This window comes from Micropterus dolomieu, linkage group LG23 (genome assembly GCF_021292245.1).
Source record: "Micropterus dolomieu isolate WLL.071019.BEF.003 ecotype Adirondacks linkage group LG23, ASM2129224v1, whole genome shotgun sequence".
Taxonomy (NCBI): Eukaryota; Metazoa; Chordata; class Actinopteri; order Centrarchiformes; family Centrarchidae; genus Micropterus; species Micropterus dolomieu.
Window position 1 is genome coordinate 31,112,438 of NC_060172.1, and position 25,685 is coordinate 31,138,122.

A 25,685-nucleotide genomic window follows, 5' to 3' on the forward strand; every position below is an offset into this window, starting at 1 on the left:
TGGAAACAATCAGTGAACCATGGCCGTAACGGTTAGCTTTCCTTTTGCCTCTTATCTTCAACCAAACACTGTATGGTGCAGGGCTCTGCTGCCAGCTGATTATTGACAAATAACAAGAACATTATGTATTATGAACAGCATTCCTAAAGGCTATAAACAGTCACATCAGACCCGCAGAGGGACAGTGACAGCTTCGGATCAACCATGTGAAAATCCCATCACCCTCCGGTGTCACTCCTGTGAAAGCTGCCGTAGCTCACAGTGGGGATCGTCCACAGAAATAACAAGCTCAGTCCAATCTGTCTGACTGGACTCACATCTTTTGTATACCATTTGTTTATAACCTCTGTCTCTATTGTGCTTTGAGGACAGAGTCCTTTCAAGTGACAGATGGGTGGCACTTTTGAACACGTCATGTGGTCCTCCAGGGGTATGGGCCGTGTCTTCATGAGGCCTGGATGATTCCTGAAAAACAAACTCGCCCTGGCTCTTCTGGTTTGAGCTGAGGGTATAAAAGTTGATGGCACTTTGGGTTAACCAGCTGAGAGAGGAGTGGATTCTGGTAATAAAACTATTTAAGCACATTACAGTCATATCACCAGAGGATGATAAATCTTTGTTAAATTGAGTCTATTCAATGCATGAAAACAAGCTCCATCAAACAAACACTCTTTGAGGGAAACTTAATATTACATTTTTCTACTCAAGTGGTTAAATCACTTTAACACAGACAATTCTCACCAAAGATGGAAGCTAGAAGATCAAGACATTAATTGACTATGTCATCAGGTGATGTGATTTGGATCGGTTTCATTGACACAGAATAACGGACTCAATCAATGGAGAAGTAGAATTTTGCCCACTTCCCATCATCGAAGTAGGCTCCTCCATCCAAGGAGTATTCAGATCTTTTACTTAAGTAATATCATAGTGCAGAATAAATAAATAGTCCAAAAAGTCCATCATTATTAGCATCAAAATGCACTGAAAGTAACAAAAGTAAAATTACTCATACAGAGTGGCTCATTTCATAATAATAAATATATTATATTATTGGACTGTAATTATCGACACATTAATATGTAAGCATCACTGATGTTGTCGCTGGTGTCAGTGTGGAAGTCATTTGAAATCATCTGATCTAAATATTTAATATTACATCAGTTATATGTTTAATTGTTAATATGTTAATTTGAATCTGTAAGTACTACAGCTGTGAAATAAATGCAGTTGAGTAAAAAGTACAAAATATTTCCCTCCGAAATGGAGTGGAATAGAAGTACAAAGCAGCATGCAATTAGTCAAGTACCTTAAGATTGTACTTAAGTACAGTACTTGAGTTAATGTATCAACTTCACACAACAATGTCTTAGGATTTGATTTATTATTTACTGTCTATGGAGCAGCTGCAGGATTTGTCTTACGTCATCAACGCTTTAGTCTGTCTCTTTACTGTTCTTCTGGTCCAAGTCATGAATTACAACTGAGGAATACGTCACTTAAAAATTAACACATGTGAATGATATTTTTTGATGTATTTTCTCTATAAAAAGACACAGTTCTTCCAGTGTCAAGGGCGGCAGCACTGTCTCACACAGGCCCTTTATCACACTGTATGAAGCCATATCACTGAGTCTGAAGAGGTGTTGCTGAAGAGGAGCAAAAGCTGTTGAGGGCCAAGGGGGTTGAGGTGAACCATGTAGGCGGGGTGATGACTTCAGCAGAGTTTGAGGCGCTTTATTCATTTACAGACGTCTCTCACACCTCCTGGCAAACATGAAGCTGGAGAGCGATAGATCAGTGGTTCTCAAAGTGGAGTGTGGGGACCCCCAGGGGTCCTTGGTTTCAGGGGGTCCCCAGCAAAAAAAGGGAATAAATATTTTTGTTATAATTCCATCCAGAAGCAACACAATGACAGAATGTGTGACTACATGGGTCATTGGTTTCATACACTTTCTGTAATAAAACAGCAAAAATCCTATCAAATGGGGGTCCACGGTCTAATTTTCTTCAGTTTAGGGGTCCTTCCTTGATGTAAAAACTTTGAGAACCACTGCGATAGAGGAGTCATAAGGACAGGCACCGTCCAGGCTACAGGCCTGTGAACAGTACAATAGATAAATTGTGCAGATACATCTGGTTCTTATGAATATGGCCCTTGAAATTGTGGTTGACAGAGGCATGAGAGTACCAGAGCATCCTTATAAATGATTAAAGCTTACTTTTTCAAGGATCACATAAGCATTTTAAAATTCCAAGCTGCATACATTCCTTTAGGAAAATGTTCCAGTACAGTAAATAAATGGATGTTTTTGCACAGCTCCAAAAAGGGTGCTGAGCACTGTTAACAGGAGTCATTTCAGATAATCAAGTAGAGGTAGTAAGCAATCATAAAATAAAATGTATTCACTGCCTGAGGATCGGATTGTTTCGTATACACCACAGTGGTGGTTAAACACGCTCATCGAAGCCAATCCTTCACATTTCACTTAGATAGAATCCTTCAGCTTTACAATAACAAGTAAAAATGAAGTGTTCTTTAAGAGTACAATCAACAAGTTGACATCTGAATAATTCAAACCAAAAGTTTTGCTCCTAGTCTGAGGAAGATCTGAATTCTGGCCTGTGCTGCCAATTTTCCCTGAAAGGGAACCTTGAAATAAAATCCATTTAAGCTCTCTGTCTTCCCCTCCAGAGTGTAGTTAAATCCTGGCTGTGTATGGACATGATTACAGAGTGCCACGGGTCTTACATCAGTGCAGAACCTTGACTTCCAGCAGGAAACCTGGTGCACGGGTCAATTATGGCAATACCTTGTTTTGCTTAAAGAAAGAGGATGTGTTCTTCATGCTCAAACTCACAGGCTGCACCTGAGATTTAAACTGTAACAATGTCCACGTCTACATCCAACGTGTAAATAAATAAAACACAGCTTGTAGGAGGTATTTGGGTCTTGGCAGAGAATACAGAGACGGGGTTATGAGACGATGCCGGTGCGCTTCTGTGCTGCATGTGGCTACAGTGAGGCCAGGCCCACAGCAGAGACAGATCCGTTTGCTCAGCAGCTGAGCCAGGGCCACGGAGATGCTCCTTTCACACTGTGCTGAGCACCGACAATCAGGGCTTTGTCAGGGAGGCATCTGCTGTTACAGCTGACAAGAAGAATACATGTCTCTTTAAAAATTGGGGTATCAGTTAAAGATAAGTTGGCTCCATGTCAACAAACACAAATCGATATGGTAGGGTTGGAACCGTAGCATACAATCTTTCTTTACATGAAACCCGTAGAATAATTCAGGGTCCAAAACAACTTAGTCCTTGTCTAAACTGGTATCAACAATAGCAACTTCAATAAGCCCTGGGGTATTGTGCAAGTGTAGCTTCAGTCAATTACATCCAGAACGGCTTATTGTCTAGCTGTTCTACTGAAATAAACTGGAATAAACCAGTTTTAAACAAACCAATTTAATTAAAAGTGTTTGTCAAGTTCAAATTTAGTATATGATTTAAAGGGACATTGTCATTGGCCAATATATAAAAACACAATAACCTAGAGATTTAATAAAGCCATACATGATAACAGCCACAGTACCTTGCTTTCCTAATTGTAAGTACAAAAGCTGTGTTACTGAGATTCCTCTTATAAAAGCTTATACACCGGACTGGAATTCATAGCAAATAATTGACAAGAAAGGCAGACACTGCCCCACAGATTACACTTGTTCTTGGAAATTACATATTAACCAAGGCACAATGGAAACAATAGAGCCCGAAAGCGATGATTTGCATTACAGGCAAATCCTAGTCAAACCTGTCTATCTCACATAACCCAGCCATGTAGAGACCTTACACTTGGAGAACAAATAGTAATTGTAAAATAAACATTTACCAGGCATCTAAAGATAATGTAGTGGTTTTGTGACCTTAATAAACCTCCCTCTAAATCCACATCCTTGTTGATCAGTAAGTGAATCATGAAAGACATTTTTATTCACTACCACTCGTGACCCAAACTAAAGGGTGAACTGCCTATTTTCAGTCAGCAATCATTAACACTGGCAATGTGTATTGCAAATTGAAATACTTTTAGAAAGCACAACTGCCCCATAACCATATCACACCTTATACATGTTCCTTTCTTTTCTAGTCTAAAAATCTCATAAAGGTTGTGTATTTTCAAGTCACCAAAACAGTAATACTAGCAGTATGTAAATTGACAGTCTAGTAACCTCCTGGACTTTGTCTTCCCAGCTGGAATTATATCCAACATTTAGTAGTCCGACTTACAGGTATATTCACTCTTTTAGGGTGCCACTACTTACCACACTCAGATGGTAAATTACAGCCTCACTACGCCATCTTGTGTCAACTTACAGGCACGACTGCACATTTTTACATCTAGCTTAACAGAGAGAGACACCCAAAAGACAAAACATCTTTTTGGAGCATTTTATTACTTTTTTGACAAATATATATGAAGGTTTTCCTATCAAGGAAACATTCTTTCAAAGATACGTTTACAGCAAATTCATTCCTGCAAAGACACAGGAAACATGGGAAATCATCAGAAGACATGATGGAACTAACCATTTCTATTTGTGCCTAGGAAAGGTATGGGTGCAATTTAATAATTATAATGAATTCATGACAGTGACACAGAAGTATGTCAACGCCAATGGGACATTTTTTCAACATCTGTATCATCATGATACATGGGGTGAATTATTAGTTCTGCATCAAGGCACACAAGCATTGATAACTGTCAGTGGTGCATTGTTTTTTTCTGTCAAGACATTGGTCCCATTGGGCAGTACAACTGTACAAACTACAGAATAAAAAAACAAAACATAGGGCTTGGTTTGCAGGATAACAACAAAAGGAAATCTCAAAGAATTTAGATCAATAATGTACACAGAAATATTGAGTTTAGAACTTGGGACCTCAATTGGGCTCGAGACACATTAGTTCTTAAGTATGGTGGCGGTGACATCTCAAACGCATTGCTCGAATCTGCTAGCTTTAACGGAAGACCTGCGGCTCTTACAGAGGATGTAGCTCTGCGAGGGATCGCTTTTCCTGCTGCATGAACTCCAGCAAGCTTCTTTTTCCCTGCCTGAAGTTGCTCTCCCTCCTTGAAAATGGCAAGATGACCTGGAGTCTGAGGAGAGTTTCAATGTTACTAAAACTTCTTATCTGTGAGGTCTTGAGTGTATCGAGCACAGTAGTTGGGAGATAGCCTGCCAGGGGATCCAACCATTTCTCCTTCCACGACTTCATCTCAGAGTGAAGAGAGACCTGATCTGGCAGGTCCTCCTTGTACAGGCGGAACACAAGACCACTAAGAATGCTGGTTTCTACTTTAGACATTGCGTAAGGCACAATCTCCAGACACCTCAAGGTATCCAATACCTTTTCTGTGAAGAGGTCGTCAATTTCTGCTATTGAGTGCTCTACAACCTTCATGCTCAATGATTCTTTATAAAACTCACTTAATGGCTCTAGAAGCACTGAATGCAACATCGTTACACGGAGATTAGAAGCCAGCGCAACGGCTTCTTCAAACCAGGCCTTGTGGTGGATGTCAATATCGCTCTTCAGTTTACTGAGGGATGCTTTGAGATCAGGCAAGTTATTCACAGCCAGTAACATGTCTAAGGGTTTACCCTGAAGAGACTGACTTAGCTTTTTCGTTACACTCAAGACGTTCTCCTGCACCACAGTTGACAGGATGAATTCAAAGTTTCTGATCGCGTCGAAGAACTGCGACGCTTGCTGCTGGTTTGAAGTACTTCCCTCCCCTTTCAACTCATTCAAGCAGAGCATGACAGCTTCTAAAATCTCTACCATCACTTCGTGCATGTCATGACTCTTCTCCCAGTTTTTGATGAGTTTGTCCCTCAGCTCGTTGCCCTTTCCTTCATCGTGCTGGAACACATGAATGATCATGTCTTCCAGTTTGTTCTGGCGGTCTACATCCTCTGTGAGCCAATGTAATATTTTACCTATTAGAACTGCTCCATCCGCTGCTTCTTCAGCAGGAGAGGATCTAGCCAGCCATACATTGAGAGACAGAGCAGAGCTGACAGTTCTTACAGCCTGGGGGTATTTCTTAGCTATAGCTAAACTTACAGCCCTCATCTGGGCTCCTACTCCACCAACACTCAGCAAGGCCTGTCCTCTACAGTACTCCATGTTGAGCCCCCACTTCTCAGACAGGGCGGTCTCAATAGCGTCTGCAAGAACAACTGGGTCTTCGCCGAAAGGGATGAAAGCCAATGTTTCCTCACACTGGATGTCCTCTTTGTTTAAGTATCTGATACACAATGGCACATAGAGCTCACCGTCAATTTCAATAGCCTGCTCAGTTATAACGGTGAAGAACTGAGAGTCCCAGAGTTCCTTGAGGATTTCTTCACGCAGTTGTGGCTCATAGAAAGACGCAGCTTTTCTCGGTCCGAGGGCGATCTCCGGTACCACTTCATTATCAGCCGATTTCACCTCAACATCAGCGGGCTTTTCTGCTACACTGGAGGCAGGCGATTCTGTTGCCGCTGCTGGTTTTGTTTCAACGCTTCCTGATTTAAAGAATGAAAATACCAAAGTTAATGCCACACATAGAAAACTACCTGCCAATTAACTGGCTATTCTCTGTTTTCCTCATAATTACAATCAAAGACAGTGATGTTTTTTTTTTGTTTTTTTTTTAAATCAAGTTGCCATAAATGCACTTACCACTGTCCAACTTCAGTCTTCGTAAAGTTCCCATCACCTAAGAAATATGTGGTGCTGATTAGAACGGCTGTAAATGCTACTGTTTTGCTTTCTTATACAACATGGTGATTAAAAATATACTTTCAAAACCTTTTAAACTAACCTGGGAAAGACATGGAGTGCTCTCTGGATCAACCTCCATACACTTCTCAATGACCTCCGGCAGTCTCAGCAGTGTTGGGCAGTGAGAGAGGAGCATCACATGATCCATTCTGCTGCCTTTGCATACAGTGTTTTTTAAACGATCCCTCATGGAATTGAGAGTGGTCTTCATCAGGTCACACTCCATACTTACACTGGGCAGGACAGCAACTAGCCTAAGCAGTAAGGTTACCGTTGGGTGGCTCGTTGACTCAGGATGGACAAGTGTTTCAGCGATGGATGTTGGAGGAGCGACATCTTGGTACTTCTCGCTCCAGACAGAAGCCCAGGCGCTGATTTCCTGCTCGGCTGCGTCAGGCTCGGGAATATCTGTAAGGTAGGGGCTGAATGGCTTGTCTGTGGACTCAGACAGAATGGGCTGCGGATTGCAGGAGGGCAGCAACGACAGGATTTTCAGGGCCTTTAAGTGACTGTCTGAGAAGCTGTACTTCATTTCCTCAATGAGACTTCTGAGGAGAGGAACACTTAGATTCTCTCTGTAATATATCTCAGGAGATTCGTAGCTGTTAGCTTCCTCTGAAAAGCACACTTGTTCAGGAGCTACCTTGGTTGCTAGCTGGAACGCCTGCTCAAACCAAGTGGAGTGCACAGTGCTCACGTTTTCTAACATTTTGTTAAGCGTCTCTATGATGGAGGGGATTTTTTCCACTTCACAGAGAATATCAGCAGGGTTTCCACAGCGGAAGACAGTGCTACAGTTACGAAGAGGAGCACAAGCATTCTTCAGAATCACAAGGGTGACAATGAAATCCATATTTCTCAGAGCGATAGAGAGAACTTGCGCATGCATTGATTTGGCACCCATGGCACTAGAGCTAACAGCGTCTAGGCAGCTGAGGATGCCCTCTAATGTGTCTGCAAGTATGTCAAAGAAGTCCTCTCTCTTTTTCCACCTGGAGCAACAGGTTTCTGGTATTTCCTCCAGGGCCTCTCTTGGCATATTCAAAAGCCCATCAACAGCCTGTGCGAGCTGTCCCTCCAGACAAGGAGATTCATCAAAGAACAGCAGCAGGTCTTCTGTGATAGCCAACATTTTTGCTACTGAAGGGCAAGGCACACTTCCTGCCAGCCAATAGGCAAGGCCGCAAGACTCACTGGGTGTTACAACAGAGAGCGGATAGCTCTTGAGGAAATCCAAAGACATTTTCTTCAGGCTTTGATAACCTGAGCCCAAGTGCATGAACGCTTGTCCACGACACTGAGACATTGGTAAGCCCCAGTCTTCAGTGAGAATCTTTGCGAGGTTATTCGCTTGTGTATCAACATGACAGTTTTCATCGAATGGTAAGAAACCCATGAGCTCTACTTTAGGAGCGGATTCTCCAACATACCTGACAAAAACAGGTAGATGCGTCTTGTCAGCAATTTTCACAGGTTTGTCTGTGATTAGGGAGAAGAACGGCGATTCCTGTATTTCCTTGAGAATGACATCTCGGATTCCATTTATGAGGAGATTTACCATTTCGTCGTCGCCTATCCAAGATGCGCATTTGCTCTCACTTCCAAACCAGTGGCACATGCTGAGCTCCTGGATGAACAGCTCTCTGTCCTCTTCTGAGAGGTCCAAGAGGTTGCTATTCTTTTTCCCCAGTAGCGCGGCCAGTCTGAATACTGACGCCATACTTTGACGGTTATCTCCTGCGTGCCCATTCTCATCTGCTGGTTTCATGTCCTGGTCCTCAATCTTGTCAGGAGATTGTTCCATTTTAGGCTCTTCCGATTCCTCCTTTTCGCATTCAACTAAGCAAGAAGAACAGACAACACCGGTTATGAGAAACATTAAATCATGGCACCTTTGTCAAGTCATGTACTCTTAGTACTTTGGAGTTGTTAATAATCGTAATAAAAACAACCCTACCTTCCATATTATTTTCAGAGTTCCTGTTGAAACTTTTGGATTCCTTGTCCTGTGAATATACCCAGATAAACAAAAATAAGTCAGACATTCATAATGTTAATCAAATATAAAAAAATTAAATAAGAATTAACTAGAAATTAAAGTCACTTTTATTAAAACGACACAAGCACGTACCAGACAGATACCCTCCAAGGCTTGCGGAGTAACCTTCAAACACTGGGTCACCATGCGGTCCAGGTCTCTGCTGAAGTCTGTGCCCACCTGCAGCATAGCCAAGCACGGGGACCTGTCTTTAGGATTTGTATTTCTCAGGTACTCTTGGAACTTCTTGTGGCGCATTACAACGCCACAGTCTTCCAGTGCTGTGCTGGGTAGCACAGACATAATCCTCAGCAGTGCATTGATGTTCCCAAAGTACTGCATGAGTGGCAGACGCAAAGTGTGAAATATTGAGCCTGGGATGGTCACGGATGCTACTTTGGTCTTCCATGTTACTCTCCAACAGCACAGCTCAGTGAAGAAGTTGTCAGCATCGGGAAGGTCACTGCTGTAGAGAGGCGGCTTTGACTTCAAGCTCTCAAACATGTAACTCACTGTGACGGAGCATGGAACTAGGGAGAGGAAGTTGAGAGCTTCTTTGTGGTCCTCTGAAAAATGATCCTTCACGGCATTGATAAGGTTATCTACCAGGGGCACACTTAAGCCGTCTTTGTAAAAACCGACTGGCTTTATCATGCCGTCTCTCGGTAAAGAGTTTTCAGGCACTTCAATCTGCACTCTTAGACTCTGTGCCATTGCACAGGCCTCATCAAACCAGTTCTGGTGAAACACCTTCATATTTGTTTTTACTCGGTTCAGAGTGGCTACAATCCCACTGATCTGGCAAAGTTGGGAAGCAGCACTGAAGTGGTCCTTCTGGAGCCCTGCACTCAGCTCTCTGGTGAAAGAGGATGCATTCTTTAAGACCACCATAGCAATGATGAAATCAAATTCCATTACCTTACGGAGGAGTGCCCCAGCTTGTTCAGACACAAAGGCTTTCCACCTCTGTGGGTTGTTTTTGATTTTCTCCAGACATTCCACCAGGGGCTCCAGCATCTGCACAAACACCTCATAAGAATCATGCTTCTCTTGCCAAAGGGCACAGAACTTCCCCTGTAACTCTTGGACCTTTTCATAGCTCTCTCTAAGACCAAAGGCTATTACATAGTCTAGCTGTTTTTGTAGAGTGGCACTACTGCCGAAAAACATCAAAACCTCTTCAAATGTATCCAGGGCTCTCTTAACAGCAGGCACTGGGATGGATTTTGACCACCATGTGTTGAAAGAGTAGGAAGAGCAGTGTGTGCTTATAGCAAGAGGATAGTTCTCCTGGACTTTGCAGGCAAAGGCTTTCAGCTTGTAGGAAACGTCACCAGAGCCTAGGTATGCTTGACCTCTGCAGTTACTCAAATCAAGATGCCAATCAACTGTTACGATTTCCAGGAGACGCTGTACCATGGCATCGCAATCAAGGTCCGCCTCAAGGAAGGCCATCAACTCTAACCGCATGACATCAAAACTGTCCACAAATCTAAGGAAAAGCGGGAGATAGTTCTTCTCCCCCATCTTCACGACACGGTCAATGAACAAGGAAAAGAATGAACTCCCCACTTCCATGAGTATTCCCTCCCTGACCGCATTCTCGCACACGGTGAGAACTTCTTTCATTTCAGACTTAGTCACATACTCAACCTCCCCATCCTGAGCAGAAGAGTCACCATGTTGCCTACTCTGACTGCTGTATGCAGCCGTCACTGCAGCCTGCAGCGCAGATTTAAGAGCTTCTCTATCAGTCTCTGCACACTTTAGCTCCACAAGCCTCTCAGCATCCATCTCTAGGTTTATGAGCTGTAATTCTTCTTCAGTGTCCTTTTCAGCATGGTTTCCATGGGATGCCACTGAAATGAGAGGTGAGAATGGTATTGTAAGTAAAGAGTGCAATTACACACATTCATAAATAAGCAGGTTAATGCTTAATGAAGATTGCTTTTTAATAAAAACTCCACTCAAGTCTAATTGCCATTTAATTGCAACACCTTTTGCAACGTAGCCAACAATGTGAATGCTTCCTATCGTGTCTAAAGCTCTATTTTGAGAACAACATACCCGACTCTTTTATGTGATAGAATAACAGTGTGATTAACCACAATTGCAGCATGCTGAAATGGTAAATAATTTCAAAGACAATTCACCTTGGGAAGGCTTCTCCTTTGTGTCATCATCCTGTAATACACAGTATAATTTAATTTCAGGTAGTACAGCTGTGTTATCCCTTAAGAAGGGCAATAAAATACTTGTAGTACTCTGCTTATAAATCTACTCACCATTTGCAGCAACTGCAGGATGTCAGGATGCTTCTGGGCATATGATTCCACCATTTGTTCAACATTGAAGTGGACATCTTGGTTCACATAGACATATGCCATGCTGCATTGTCTTTGGTCCTCTGGCGTGGCTCTCAGGTAGGAGTGGCACCGCTCCAGTACCATATGGTATTGGCCATACACATCTGCCTCTGCATTTACACATGGAACAGTGCCCAACACCCTCAGCAAGCTCTGCACATTCGGATAAAACCCAATATCCGGAATCTTGAGCGTAGCAAACACTGTGGTTGGTAGGATCCTGCGCTTGCTCGCATGCCTCCACTTCACTTCCCAACAACCAAGCTCTTCATAGAATGTGTCAGGCCTGGCAAGGTTGTTCAAGTTGGCATCGGCTACTTTATCCCTGCGAATGCTAAAATTGTGGTCAGCCATGTAAGATGGCACTAACGAGAGCCAGCGAAGAATCCTCACCATCTCTGTGCTGAACACTCTCTTTACCTCTGCAACAAGATACTGCAAGATGGGCCGGCTCAGAGTCTCTCTGTAAAAGTCCTCCAGTGGTGTTTCAGTTGTGTCTCCTTGGTCCATCTCTGGTTTGGTGACCTCCACTCCCAGCTTCTTTGCTCTGCCAGCTGCATCTGAAAACCATTTCCTATGGAATATTGCAAGCTCCTGTTGGTATTTGCTTACCAGCTTTAAGGCATTGGAAATAGTGTACTGCAAGGTACTGCTGATGCTAATTATTCCCCTGAGACTCGAGTTGAGTATGCTCACACAACAGAGGGTGTTCTTCAGAACAACAAGTGTGATGATGAAATTGAAATTCTTCAAAACTGGCTTGAGCTTAGCCATCTGTTCAGCAGTATCTTCATCTACCTTTGAAATCATCTCATTGATGCAGTTCAGAAATGGCTCCAGAATATCCAACATGGTCTGGAAGGCATCTGTGCCATATTCCCAATTCTCACTGACAGCTGCTTTGATCCTGTCCACTTCCCCTTTTACATGCCCGTATGTCGTCTGGATCTTTCCCTCCAATCTTTTGCACAGCTCTGGTGTTCTCCTGAGTAACGAGGCCACCTCCTCTACAGTGTTTGCAACATTTTGAATGGAGGGCACAGGCATGCAGCGAATAATCCATATGTTGAAGGCATATGGGTCACTCGGTGACAGAACTACTTGGGGAAACTCCTGCAGAATCCTGCAGGTAAGGTCTCGCATTTTCTGACACATGCTACCTGTAACCAGATAACTAAGTCCTCTGCAGTGCTCCATCCGTAGCCCCCACTTGTTTCGCAACTCTGAGAGGAGCATGTAAAACAGATTCTCTGCATCCATGTCGCACGGCAAGAACCCAATGAGGTGCTTTTGTGGGAACCCATCCACTGTGACAGACCTGATGAAAACTGGGATCTGCTCCTTTCCCTCTATACTCGTCACATCCTGAAGCAGAATGGAGAAGAATCGTGCCTGTCTGAGGCTGTTTTGGATCTCCTCCCGCATGAGGTCTTCGCTGAACTGGAGGATTTCTTTCTTGTCAATTTTCTCCACGCAGATTCGATTAAGCGCCTGTTGACCTCTTGCACCTCCAATCGGCTCATCAGCGTTTGCACCATTGATGCTGAAACCAGTCAGTGCCAGGATTTCCTTGAAATAGACTTTTAGAGTCTCTTTTGCTTTGGAGCTGCCTACATCCTCTTGGGTTTGGTTATCTTTTTGCACTTCAGACGTTGCACTGTTCTCTCCAGATATTTCTCTTGTCTCCTCAGCCACTTCTGTTGTTGCTGCGTTTTCTGATGGGAAATGGAAAAAAACAAGATGATTTTATAATTAGCTCATTCAATCATTGAATCGATATTTACAAATAGGGCTAATACATTTTAACATGGACTAAAACTAAAGTGGTGTAAATAAGGCAATTTTTCAAGAATGAGATGAGCCAGTTACTGTACCTTTTGTTTTCTTCACAGAAGTAGGTTCCTCTTCCGACTAGGTAGAAGGAAAGGAAATTACAGGTTTGCATGTTTAGTGTTTTAATGTCTGATGAAAAATGTGAGAGAGACTTTTTAAATATTGAATTTAACGCTTACAGGATCTCTGGCTCGTTTCCTGTTGCAGGTTGATTGATTATTCAGAGGCGCAGAAAAGTCAAATATTGTTGGAATAGCATCTTCCTGTAAGACGCTACTGGAGGCGCTCTGAAAAACAAATAGCTTATACTCAATATTCTATGAGAAATATATGTTTCTCTAAGATCACATTTAGAGAGTGAAAGTTAAGGAATCTAACTCTACACACACACTGGGTAAACATATCTTCAGTAATAAAACCATTAATAGCACTTTGATCATCTATACACACTGATTTTTACTGACCCAAAAGTAATTAATAGTGCTTTTGTTTTAAAAGAAATTGGTGCCATCTGTAGTGCCAATCACACTGATAATACGGAGCAACACAAGCAATTTGTGTTAATACATTGAGTTTTGAATGTTGAGTCTTTGCTGACACTGTATCAGAGAAGTGTTGATACAACACTTCTTGAGTTAGTAGGTGGGGGTTTATTGGATTGCATTAATGATATAGATTGAGTGCACAGATGTGTTTCTAATACGGTACTATAATAACAAAACAAGGCTACAATGACAATTCTTATTATAACAACATACACATAAGGGTAACGGGAAACAGATTATTTCTTACCTGATGAGAAATCATAGAGGGCTCAAAGTGCTTTGCACAAAGTCTGTACAGCTTATGCAACTGCTCGGGAGGTTCTGATGCCAAGTCTTGGCGACAACAGTTGTTCAGCCATTGTTTGCAGCTGAAAAATAAATACAGAGGAGTGGGAGTATTAATTGTTGTACTCATAACCATAAACTTAAGGATTAGATTAGGCATTTGTCAAAACACTTATCCATGTTAATGTTCTGTACTAATGTAAAATAACCAGTTGACAAACAGACATGAGCTCTCACAGGCTTGTGAAACAGTTTGCTTCAAATTCAGCACTGATCATCGTAATGTTCCAGTTTAACATGGTGACTCTATACATTACTAAAATGCCACTATAGTTGTGGGTCTAAATGGTACACTATAGAGAGCAATTGACAGAACTGCTTGAGCTAGATTGCGTTAGAGCCAGACCGATATGGGATTTTTAAGACCAATACCAATTTTGATAATATATTCCGATATATCAGCCGATATTCTTTTTCTTCTTCTTTTTCAGAAACACATAAATAAAGATTATCCCTAAAATTTGTTATGTGTAGTTATGAGACTTCCCCAAGATAACACGACATAATAAAAAGAAACGTTTTTTATTGATATCTATCTATCTATATATAGACAGTACTTTGAACAACAGTACAGCTGAATGTGTCAGCTGATTGCTGTGTTTTGTGGTGGATCCATCTTCCCTCTCTCCATTTCTTTTTTAATTGTCTTTTATTGGCTGTTATAAACCCATACCAATTTATCTGCAAATAGCTAATATTGATTTATTGGTTGGGCTCAACTAGTTAGTACTAAACCTTCATTAAAAACAGCAATATATATTCAATGATCATTAAAAGCTGACAATGTTTCCTCTCTATGTGAAAAACAACATTGTTATTTAAAGTATACGCAGACAGACAGACAGCAACAGAGACTAGCTGTTTCAGCTGTCAACTGAAAATTACCAACTGATCAAGTTCAAACCCATTTTCAGACATACACAGCTCTGTTTGTGAGAGAGCTTTGGATGCTTAGTGCACATGCATGGTGCTGTTATGCTAAAAGGATTCATGTCTGCAACAATTACACACCCACCAATACAATTCTGCTGTGGTGGCTACAGTTGCGAATGACTGCTGAATAAAGCCTTCACACTTTACACGACCTCTTTGCTTCCATTGTATCTTTCATTACACTTTTCCTTCCTCCTCTTTCTGTCAACTGGTTTTACTGATGTGCACAGACACAATATAACTGGACACATTTGCGCAGTAAGTAAGTAAGTTAGATTTACTTCTCTCAATGTAACACAACATTGGGTGGGTGCCAGTTTAGAAACGAGCACCGGGAGCAAAAGAGGGGGAAGAAAAAACACAAACTCACTGCAGGGCTGGAAATGAAATATTTCAGAGACCCCATGATCGAATAGTCTTTCCTCTGGCTCGGGGTTACATTTCCTGTCTACAGATATAGTACTGTGATTCAGCCAGTTGAACTGCACTTGCCATTCAATTACAGTCCTTAAATTAATCCTACTGTATTGATTTTTAAGGTAATTCTATAATTGCATAATACTATCGCATCTCAAAGTGAAAATAACAAAACAAACAGCAGGATAAAGAGACAGCTATTTATTCACAGGGACGTCACCTGTTAAAACTACCTAAATATAAGTTTATATTGTTCACGGTGGGCTGTACTGCGAAATGACTAACTTGCGCATTTTGGTAAGCAATCGCCACAATAACGCGAAATAGCAACACCAATGGGAGGTGTTTTAGTTATGCTAAGCTAACGTCAGTCCTACTAACGTTACCACACTGTCGAGGCGGTAGGTGTCGTGTCCCGCTGGCGATTTAAATTACAATACAAAAAGTTTTTAACTATGGTTTCTCTTGGTTGTTGAAATGACCGAACACAAATTTAACACCATAGAGCCAATATCACACAGCGGTGTCGCTCTCCGAGCTTGAATGAGTGAACGGAGTCTATTTCACACAGACTTTTCTTTCAAGAGTAACGTTAGTCTGCGCCATTTTCGACAGAGTTGTGTCACTGTTAGCCAACATGATGTTAAGCTAACACCCGTGCTAACAGTGGGTAGCTAACACATGCATTTTGGATGCTAGGTGGCTCGTTTTTTTTAACCCACATTTAAGTTAAATAAGCTGAACTCTTACCGTTCCGGGTCCAAAGGAAAGCAGAAAAGTGGAGTGGAGTTTTCAGGTTCCCCTTGCCGATAATCACAGTTCGCTGCGGCGCAGCAGTCAGTCATTTTGGACTGCAATGTAGCTAGCTAGCAAGTTAGCTAGCTTAGCTGGCGGTTGCAAGCTGGCAAGCCTACTCTGAGCAAACCTGCAGGGCAGTCTACAGAGTCATGCTTTGGGCAAAACCTGCAACGGACACACTTAAGTTTCAAATATATTGTCGCTTAATTGGCTCTTTGGCAAACTAAGAACCTACTAATTCCATGCTTTGAAAAGTTGATGTTGCGTGGTGAGCCAAGTCTCGCCGAAAGCGTGTTATCCCATCAACCAGGAACTGGACAGTGCAGTACAACACGTTAACCAGCAGAGGGTACAATGGGACCGTCAGGCCTGGACAAAGAGTTTCATTGTCAAGATAATTCATGTCCAATTCCATTCTAACCGAGCAAGGCAAGCAAGTGCCCCAGAAGCCCCACTGTGTCAACTGGTTTGTTGGTAGTATGCGCCACCAAAGCAGGAACTTGCAGGTACATGCAACCATGTATGATAGTGTCAGTATTTATGTTATCTATATATATATCAATGAACACACAAAAATACGCTTTCGCTGAAACAAATCTTAGTCTATCAATATCTTGAACTCCAGTCCTTCTCTTGTTTTCATTTGACACTCTCTGATTTAGATCTGCGGTTTCCTCTTCACACTTTGATTTGGTTCATTTTATTCCTGGTTAAAAAAAAAAATCTGATATAATTTACCACAATTAAATCTGAAGAGATCTTTTAACTTTTTAGTAATTCCCCAGTTCGATCTGATTTTTTTAACCAAAACTCTTAAAATATGTAATTTTACTAATTTCACTTTTTAATTCACTGTTGCCAGGTATAGACACTCAATACACGTTCTACCTATTCTCCAGTACACAATTTAAATCTCTCTGATCCTGTATCTTAAATCTTACCTTCCACTATATTTTTGTCATCTGTAACTTCAAATTAATTTAACTGTTTACATCACATTTTGTGTAGTCCATTAAATTATATATACGTGTCTTTGCAGAAATGAACAATGTGTGCACTGATTTGTACCTACAGTATAGTGAGTAATATGTTTGTAATTAAAGATGTCTTTAAAATATAATTTTTCTGGAACTATAACACCTAAATGATATACTGCAATCACTGGCGAGTAAGGAATTTATCTTCTAAATCATTTTATGGCTTTATCATACAAAAGAAAGCTAATGCATCCACATTATAGAACACTGCAACAAATAGTGTAGGAAGGCCTAATGCTTTTAGTCTTAACTCATACCAGATTTCATTAACACCAAACACTATAGTGGAAAGAGCAGACGGTGACTCGGCTGTTTAGTCCCAAACACACTCCATTCGCAGCCCTAATACCCAAAGTGCAAGAGGGATAGTGACAGATACTGGCAGTGGTGTGGCTAATAATTGTTGGCCTTATTCACAGGAGACTCGCCATGTGCCTGAAAAGAACTCAACACTTGTGTATAACCCCCCCCCCCCCCGTTTCTGGATTTCTGAAAAAATTTTGAATGAAAGACCAGAAAAGTTTGTTAAACCCAAGACCACTTGCTGCTCTTTATTAACATGTTCAGGATTTATAGTTGATCCCCCTTAGCTAAATGTTGTATGTCAGCAGAACATTGGTTGACACAGCAAAAACACTAAACAAGGCTTACATGAGTTTTAACTCCCACTCTTAACAAATAAACTATGTACAACTTACTACAGTCAAGATATCATTTTATCAGGACTCATATCCACAGTGGGAAGTTCACAGAGGGGCCAATATTGGCCCAAAATACAACATGAAAACAGCATGAAGGACAAACACTGCAAAAAAAATAGAGAGCCAAAAAACACATTGTGCAAGACCAGAGATGTAGATCACTGAGTGGTTTCACACTAAACTGAATGTTACTTTACTGTTTTACGATAAACTGCCACTTCCTTGACGGCCAAAACTCTTTAAAATTAACAAATTCAGGGCACAAAATTAAATAATTACTTGTCTCTTACCACTGACTACCGTACATGTTTTTCTGAAATAAGGTCCCATGAGGCGGAGGCAGAAGGGACGGGCTTCGGCTCTCTATTCAAAGACTACATTTTATCACAAAAGTTTCTACATCAGTATAAGAGCTGGATAGTTAAAAAAAAAAAAGATAAATGTTTATCTCATCAAGATAACACGGTCTACACAAGACTTATTCACAAAGATGTGGATAATCTGTCATATCACAGCTGACTATGAAACCTCCTCCCTGTCAGGGTATGTCTTGATGTAGACCTCAACCACTGAATCTAAATCATACCCAACATCGTAGTTCACGTTCAGAAGAGCGAGACTTTTTGATTTGAATTTATCAGGCGTGTTCGCCATGTACATCTGGAAGCGCTTGTACGCCACGTCACAGCCGTCCTCCAGAGCCAAGGTGGGCAGGGTGCCGATCAGCCTCAGAACTGCAAGCATGTTTGGAAAGAACTTCACGTCGCCCAGCTGCAGTGTTTCATGCAGACTGGAGGGTAAAGTCTCGTCTTTGCCCTTTTTGCTCCATTTGACCCACCAACAGTGCAGCTCGGCGGAGAGGGTTCCGGCATTAGGGATGTCATTTTTAAAGAGTTGCACACTCTCTTCCTCGGGTTCAGTAGACTTATGCTGCTCTATGACAGCAGGGACTAGCGACAGACATCTCAGAGCCTTCAGGTGGTCCTCACAGAAGAGTTCATTCATTACTTTGATGACATAGTTCACCACGGGAACGGACAGGTGCTCCTTGTAGTAACTCTCTGGCTGAACGGCTCCAGATTCTGACCGATGCTTTCTCAAGAATGACCGAGGAATCTTAACTGGGATCTCCATCGCAGCGGCGAGGTTAACAACCTCGTCGTTCCAGAACTCATGATACACATCTATGTTGTCGGACACTTCCATCAGGGAGTGCAACACAGCTTTTAAACTGGTTGCAGCAAAGTGGGCATCTGTTGCTTTCCCTTGAACGTTCTTCCCAAATGCTCGTGTAAGTGTCATTACGTTTTTCAGCACGACCAACGCCATGACAAACTCAAAATCAACAAGTGCTTTTGAAATCTCTAAAGCGTTGTGTGCGACTTGATCGTTCCACCTCATGTCCTCGTTGTCATGCACACTGTCCACACAGAGTAGTAATGCCTCTAGGATTTCCACTGCCACCTCAAATGCATCATGCCGTCCGGTCCAGCTGGTTCGACAGATCTCCTTCAGTTCGTTGGCTCTCTCCTCTTTGTCTGGGTGGAAAATCGAAATGGCATGCTCCAACTCCAACTGCAGTAAAGTGGACTGACTGAAGAATGACTCAATCTTCTTGAACGTAGACATGACGAGCTGAACCCCTGAGAGAGCCATGCCATTGGCCAGTGACACGTTCAATGTACGAGTAGATCTTAGTGTAAGCACAGCCATTGGATACCTCTCCATCAGTTTGGCTGCGAATCTTTTTATTTTACCAAAATTTGTTCCAAAACAGGCGTGGGCTTGACCTCTACACTGTGCCATATCTAAGCCCCATTTGTCAGTCATTTCAGACAGCAGTTTCTCTGCTAATGCGTCTCCATCTCCTTCAAAGGACAAAAAGCCAACAAAACTCTCCCGCTGGCAGTTTGACTGGTCCACATAACGCAGAAAGATGGGGAGGTACCACTCTCCTGAGATCTTCACCAGCTCTTCAGTAAGTAACGAGAAGAAGCCATTTTGTTTAACTTCCTCCACCAGCTTAGTCTGAATGCATTTCTCACACACCTCAATCAACTGATTCAGCTGAGCTGAGGAGCAGATCTCCTTATTCACATCAAACCTCTTCTTAAGGACTTCATCTCCAGAATTAATGCGATATTCTAACAATGCGTGAAAGTTGCTTGACACAAGGCCATCCTGTTTATCCTCACCAGGCCCTGTCGGGGGAATGCTTTGCTCTGCCAGCAGTACAAGAACTTCAAATAGTGACTTAAGATACCCTTTGTGCTCGTCTTCCTCTGGGAGTGTCTGAACATCTTCCTTAGGTGTCCCTGCTTGAGACTTTTTGATTTCTAAAAGAGAAACAGAAATCAATCATTCATCCTGTGACAAATGGGAGTCATAAATGTGTGTGTTGATATTTTTACTTACTTTTTCTACCCTTACTCTCCATTTCCTCATCTTTGGTCTGCAAAGATAAATAAATTAATATGTGATTTCATAGAAACTACAAAAATCAATTTATAATTTTTTATTAAATAAAAAAAGATTTCATTTACCCACCGTCTCTTTACTGCGCTTCACCTGTCCATTTTGAGGTTGGCTAGGCACATCAAAGAGAGTCGGTATGGCATCATCCTTCAACACTTTACTCTGAGCTTCCTGAAAACAAAGTCAAGCCAAAAAGTTAATTATACAGCACATACAATTGTAATACATTCCCAGTTTCTGAGTTGGGTTTAGTCTTTTTGGTGTCACATCTGGAGTTTGGCAAGTATGGGGATCATCCGACCATGATTGTTCACTTGGTTTTTCATCTATACATGCATTATATTCCCGAGGATTAAAGAGTGATGACACCGCCCCCTGTGGTGGGTAATCTCACAGAAGGCCTACTTATAAAATGCACCGACCTCAGCAATACCCCAAATCACTCCAAACTAAACTGAAGTTGGCAGCCCTGCTAATAAAAATGTTACTTATGTTGAATTTGTATTAAATCTACATACCTACACATTACCCACATATTCCCTAAGCACTACAAAATATGCTGTATTTATTGAATAATTAGTGAAATAATATGCAGGGCTGCATTAAGCCCTTTTCATTTTTACTTAAAGGCAAATACATTAAGAGTACTGCAAAGTCTGGGGTTACACCGTCCTCTTTTGGTCCAAAATCATATGCAACTTGAAAACAACTTACACTATCAATGTAAGACGTTTCGAAATGTTTTCCACAAAGTCTGTAGTATCTGTACAACTGGTCTGGTGATTTGTCAATGAGGTCTTGCCTCTGGCATTTTTCAACCCACTTCTTGGACCTGTAAAAGGAGAGGTTAAACCAAAAGGCAGGCAAGTTTAAAAGTCGACAGAAATGTTGGCTTAGAGGTTCAGTTAATGGTTCAGTGCTTTATCAGTTCAAATACTGCCAACCTCTGAACAGAGTTTGCATGTTGAGATGTAAAGAGCTTGTAACTCATACAACGTTACGTTGCATAAAATGCGGCTGAAACAAAACAATTCAACCAAGTTAGTCTTTAAAATGTATTCTCTGTCGTATTTTAAGAAACAAACAGTTATTGGTAACGTTAACTTGAGAGCTTCCTGTTTGCTTCGGTATTAGCATTAGTTACCTTTCTGGATCATGCGGAAACCTGAAGAGTGGCTGAGGGTCGGATTCCCCGCCAGTGCAGTTCGGTACAGCGCAGTGATTCTGCATTATGCGTTTGTATCATAAACCAGTACTTTGCAATTAAAACCTTTAGAGGATAGCCAACTGTGTTGCTAAAGCTAGTTAGCTGTCAAGCCACTTTCAACAGCAAGGAAACTTCCTCATTTTACTTTCAAAATAAAATACATTGCTTTTTTTAGTAACTAAAATAAGAGTACCTACAGTAAAAAAAAAATTATAGTCTGTGGTAAAATAATAGTTTTGTCTGTGTGTGTTTATGTGAAAAATATCCCTATTTTTTAATAAACAAGCCCGCAAAAAATTCTATGTGCCAACTAGGCCATGTTAGGTTGACAAGTCAAATGTCCTAAACATGCAATAAAGGTATTCACCACCTATTTAACAGCTCCAGTGGATTCCTATTCTTTGTTTGCTTTGTCCCTTTAGCCTTAGTTTACTTGTTCCTGAAGAACCACAGACAAATAATCTAGTGTATACCTTTTGTTGTCATCTTATTTTGAAGGTAAATTCGCTTGCTGTGGAAACAATTTCGTTGAGCTTGATATATTGAACAACGTGCATCAAATCGCGCGCTTCGCTCCTTTCCCATAATCCTCCGCAGTCTTTCAAAGGCTAAAAGTTGAAAATATGCCATGGCATATTTCAAAACAATATTTACAACATATTGTTGTGCGTCTTATGAAGATTAATTCATAATAAATACCTATTTGCCCTTATACCTATTATTATGGCCTTCATTAAAACGCCTGCTTTGCATTTTTTACTTGTGCAGATAAGTCTAAATATTGTCTTAAAGAACTGTGGTAATGACTGACCCCACCTCCAAGACGGTGGGGGTGTGTATACAACATTAATACCATTAGAAATATCCAATTTTGACATTTTATTTTATTTTTCTGATTCAAACTCCTCTGTACAATACATAGTCAATCTATTAATCTTGCTTGGAAAATTCTTTATTCATAAATCAAAATTTATGAAGAACAAACCTCTTTTCAATGTTTTTAAATTTGACTTAAAAAATTATATAGTCTGTATTTCTGGATTAAAGAGTAAATCAGCATCAAAGTGTTTACAACATTTATCTAATATAACTTTATAATTAATTTAACTGATATTTATTGTTTGACGGCTGTATACTTTATTTTTGTTGTTTATAATTGTTTGTTTTATTTTTTTCCCCACTGTTTCTGTTTTTTCTTCCTTATGAAAACGTGAACTGTAACTATATACAGTCGATGATTTGTACTCAGCCACATTATGACAAAATTATGTTTATATGTATATCATTCCTGAAAATTATTGCTTTTGCTAATTTCCCTAATGATGATTATTAGCTAACATACTGGAAGTCACAGCTGCATGTTTGTCACTTATAAGCCACCGTTTTTATTGACTCTCGTGCGTGTTGGGTGTGTGGCATGGGCGGGTATTACATAGAATCATAAGTGTTCGGTTTAAACTATAGACTGTATAAAAGTCTCAAATATTCAAAAAGGGATGAAAACCTGTGGGTTGAAATCTCGTCCCTTCTTCTTTATGGTTGGCAAACCTAGCATAAAGGTGCGAGACCGCCACTAAGCGGACTGGAGTGTGGAACGTAAATTCTCGTTCCTAGTTTTGAGACATTTGATAGGTTAATTTTGTTATCTCGCGATACTTGCGTGACAAATTGCAGCGAAGCAGCGCCAAGAACAATCCAATGTTTTTTCCGCAGTGAAGCAAGCGACGTTCTGTGTTGTTCTTATAAACAGTATATGGTTGTGCTGCTTTCTCCCTCACCACATACTGTATAACAAAAGACCACAGCAGGGTAAGTTAACGTTTATTTTTTAATTAAATAAGTTTAAAAAAAACTTACAGCCAATGTCCCATACAGCTAAAGTCCCGCTAACATTAACGTTTATTAGATTTTATTCCTCATGTCCGTTTACTTTAAGATGTGGCCACAATTACGTTGTTTAACGTCACGTCACGTCAGACCACTGTGCTTAAGCCAACGTGTTTTAATATTTAATACTAATGTTTTCTTGCTTTTCGACAAATATAAACGTGCCCAACAATTTAATATATGCACATTTCGCACGAAAGTAGATACAGGGGATGTTATTGCACTTTTAGATGCCATTTTCTCAATCTATAAAAGAAACACACAACTGAATGCTGTCAGTACTTTCAGTGGAATTTGTTTGAAAGTTTTGACACTGGGAGTTGAGGGGGCAGCATCAGTAACTATAAGCCTAATAAAACCATACTTGCAGGTTATACATATAATTAGAAGTATAATCCTAGTATGCTAGATTATTTTGTATTGCTTTGTTTGCCTTCCAGAAATCTCCACTGATTTAACCCGGTTAAGGCTTCACAATGGACAACATTGCAGTTTCAAGACAAAACCACACCTATAAGAAAGTAAGTCATTGCTAATGAATATATATTAGGTACTTGTGTTGACTTCTAACTAAGTTCTATTAAGAGTTGTTGTTTGTTCAGCCCATATTCAGCTTACCTGATGGTCTTGTTGTTTTAATTGTATTAGGGAAACAAGGAAAATGCTCAGCCAGCATATGGAAGCAAGTCCTTTATTAAAAGAGATAAAACGTCTGCTGCTCCCTTCCAACTGAAAAGCAACAAAAAAGAGGAAACCTTTGCAAAAAGTGGTCCTGTTAAAGCCAAAGCCAAGCAGGCGGACACAAGGTCAACGTCTGGTGAAGCTTTAAAAAAAGTAAAGACTGTGCAGAGAGACGTGAAAGGACCTACTGACGTCGGACAAGCACATAGCCAGGCCTTCCTCACTGAACAGGATGTGAAAGACACAATAATTATAGCAGAAGCTCCAAAGCCACCAGCTCCTGTGCCATTATCCAAACCAGCTCCCGGGATGTACAAAGGCAAGATTGTCCAGTCAAAAATCGGATCTATTCGGAAGTCAAGTGTTCCCACTCAGGGAAGTAGGACCCAGAACTCTAAGCCAAAGATCCCAGTGAATGACAAGAAAGTCAACAAAATTCCTGTCACAAGCACCCTCAGCCACTACAAATTTACCGTGGAGACTGCTGAGGAAAGAAGGTAACATTTTTCCTAAGTACAAACATGATTACGTTGGTGTTGCTGTACATCAGATGTTCAAGAACAATATTTTGTTCCTCCTGCAGAGCGAAACTGGCAGAGTGGCTAGCTTCCAAGGGCAAGACTTTAAAGAGACCAGCTATGACAACAGCAACACCTTCAAAACCCAAAGTCTCTGCAAAACCTGAAGCTGATCTCAAACCTCAGTCTCATGCTGATCCTCAGCCAGCTGCACAGTGCAACCCTGAACCCAGTGTGGAAGCACACGAGTCGGACTCTGCTGCTGCTCACTGTGCAGATACCCAGGGAGCAGGGTTAATGATACACAGCCAAACTCCTAACCCTGACCCACAGGACAGAGCAGATGATGTAAGGAAACGGGCACTGTTTGTATTGCTGTGTATTGTGTTTTTTTTTTGAAATCCTTCCATAGTGATAAACCATATTCTTCTCTTTTTCATTTTGACAGATTGTTGTGAACCTGTGTGATGTTTTGGAGGCCATGAAGCTGAAGAATGAAATGTCTGGGCAGCCAAAGGTTGAGCAAGTGAAGCATAAAGGAGAAGAAAGTGGGGAGGAAGACGAGACGGATGTCGAGGAAGTAGAAAGTGATGAGGGTGTGATGGAGACGACGCCACAGATGGAGGATGCTTCAGTAGTGAAGTACAGCGTAAAAACCACTCCATACCTGCAAAGGTGAGTCCATTTCTAACGCTAGCAATATCTTTCTCAGTTTCATTATTAAACATGAGTTAAATTGCCACAAAGTAATTTAATTTCACTTGTATGTTTCATCTACAAATATCCCTTAATAGTGTCAAGAAGGCAATCGCAGATGATGCCAGTAGAAGTACATCCAGGAGAAAGAGCAACATCAAAGATGTTAAGTTTCTGACACCTGTGCGCCGTTCCTGCCGCATAGAACGCAAATCCACCCGTCTGCCGACGATGCTGGTGGATCATGATCCTTGTGTGTCGTCATTAGCTGAGCTGGTGAAGCTGGATGATGATGATGCCAATGCCTACATCTACAGAAAAAACCCTGCACTTCTGGAAGATTTGCCAGACCAGCCCAGACTGTGAGGAGCTCG

General features: G+C 41.2%; 3 protein-coding genes across 5 annotated transcripts in view; 1 reads left to right on the forward strand and 2 right to left on the reverse strand.

Moving 5' to 3' along the window:
• Positions 1–4,435: 4,435 nt before the first annotated feature.
• Positions 4,436–16,431, reverse strand: si:dkey-250d21.1. Its single transcript, XM_046039472.1, has 11 exons — positions 16,062–16,431; positions 13,864–13,984; positions 13,251–13,358; positions 13,113–13,149; positions 11,158–12,953; positions 11,026–11,056; positions 8,966–10,731; positions 8,792–8,840; positions 6,875–8,673; positions 6,733–6,769; positions 4,436–6,575 (listed from the first exon to the last, which is right to left on the reverse strand). Exons 1-11 carry the CDS (start codon positions 16,154–16,156, stop codon positions 5,041–5,043), a joined length of 7,374 nt encoding a protein of 2,457 aa, XP_045895428.1. The 5' UTR covers positions 16,157–16,431; the 3' UTR covers positions 4,436–5,040.
• A 1,236-nt stretch (positions 16,432–17,667) lies between these two features.
• thap12a (THAP domain containing 12a) lies at positions 17,668–23,089 on the reverse strand. Of its 3 annotated transcripts, none has more exons than XM_046040398.1 (5): positions 23,034–23,089; positions 21,037–21,154; positions 20,395–20,493; positions 20,263–20,299; positions 17,668–20,183 (listed from the first exon to the last, which is right to left on the reverse strand). In XM_046040398.1, exons 4-5 carry the CDS (start codon positions 20,282–20,284, stop codon positions 18,367–18,369), a joined length of 1,839 nt encoding a protein of 612 aa, XP_045896354.1. In that variant the 5' UTR covers positions 20,285–20,299; positions 20,395–20,493; positions 21,037–21,154; positions 23,034–23,089; the 3' UTR covers positions 17,668–18,366. The 3 variants fall into 3 exon arrangements, with proteins under 3 accessions (XP_045896354.1, XP_045896353.1, XP_045896355.1); XM_046040397.1 differs by lacking the exon at positions 23,034–23,089 and adding an exon at positions 21,467–21,649; XM_046040399.1 differs by lacking the exons at positions 21,037–21,154; positions 23,034–23,089 and adding an exon at positions 21,467–21,602.
• A 93-nt stretch (positions 23,090–23,182) lies between these two features.
• Positions 23,183–25,685, forward strand: part of LOC123963786 (cytoskeleton-associated protein 2-like) — a 3,346-nt gene continuing 843 nt past the window's right edge. The window contains exons 1-6 of the mRNA XM_046040830.1: positions 23,183–23,338; positions 23,857–23,937; positions 24,065–24,594; positions 24,681–24,963; positions 25,064–25,290; positions 25,410–25,671. Of these exons, the coding sequence (XP_045896786.1) occupies positions 23,893–23,937; positions 24,065–24,594; positions 24,681–24,963; positions 25,064–25,290; positions 25,410–25,671 (1,347 nt within the window). The 5' untranslated portion in view covers positions 23,183–23,338; positions 23,857–23,892. The remainder of the gene's footprint in view (positions 23,339–23,856; positions 23,938–24,064; positions 24,595–24,680; positions 24,964–25,063; positions 25,291–25,409; positions 25,672–25,685) is intronic.

Excerpts from the sequence above, each read along its gene's own strand:
- thap12a (XM_046040397.1), bottom strand. The coding sequence starts at position 21,552 with ATGCAGAATCACTGCGCTGTACCGAACTGCACTGGCGGGGAATCCGAC. Across the intron at positions 21,155-21,466 it reads TTTCCGCATGATCCAGAAAG|GTCCAAGAAGTGGGTTGAAA; the intron begins GTAACTAATGCT and ends CTCCTTTTACAG. Across the intron at positions 20,184-20,262 it reads GGAGAGTAAGGGTAGAAAAA|AAATCAAAAAGTCTCAAGCA; the intron begins GTAAGTAAAAAT and ends TTTCTCTTTTAG.
- si:dkey-250d21.1 (XM_046039472.1), bottom strand. The coding sequence starts at position 16,156 with ATGACTGACTGCTGCGCCGCAGCGAACTGTGATTATCGGCAAGGGGAA. Across the intron at positions 12,954-13,112 it reads TTCTGTGAAGAAAACAAAAG|AAAACGCAGCAACAACAGAA; the intron begins GTACAGTAACTG and ends ATTTCCCATCAG. Across the intron at positions 8,674-8,791 it reads CTCTGAAAATAATATGGAAG|TTGAATGCGAAAAGGAGGAA; the intron begins GTAGGGTTGTTT and ends CTTCTTGCTTAG.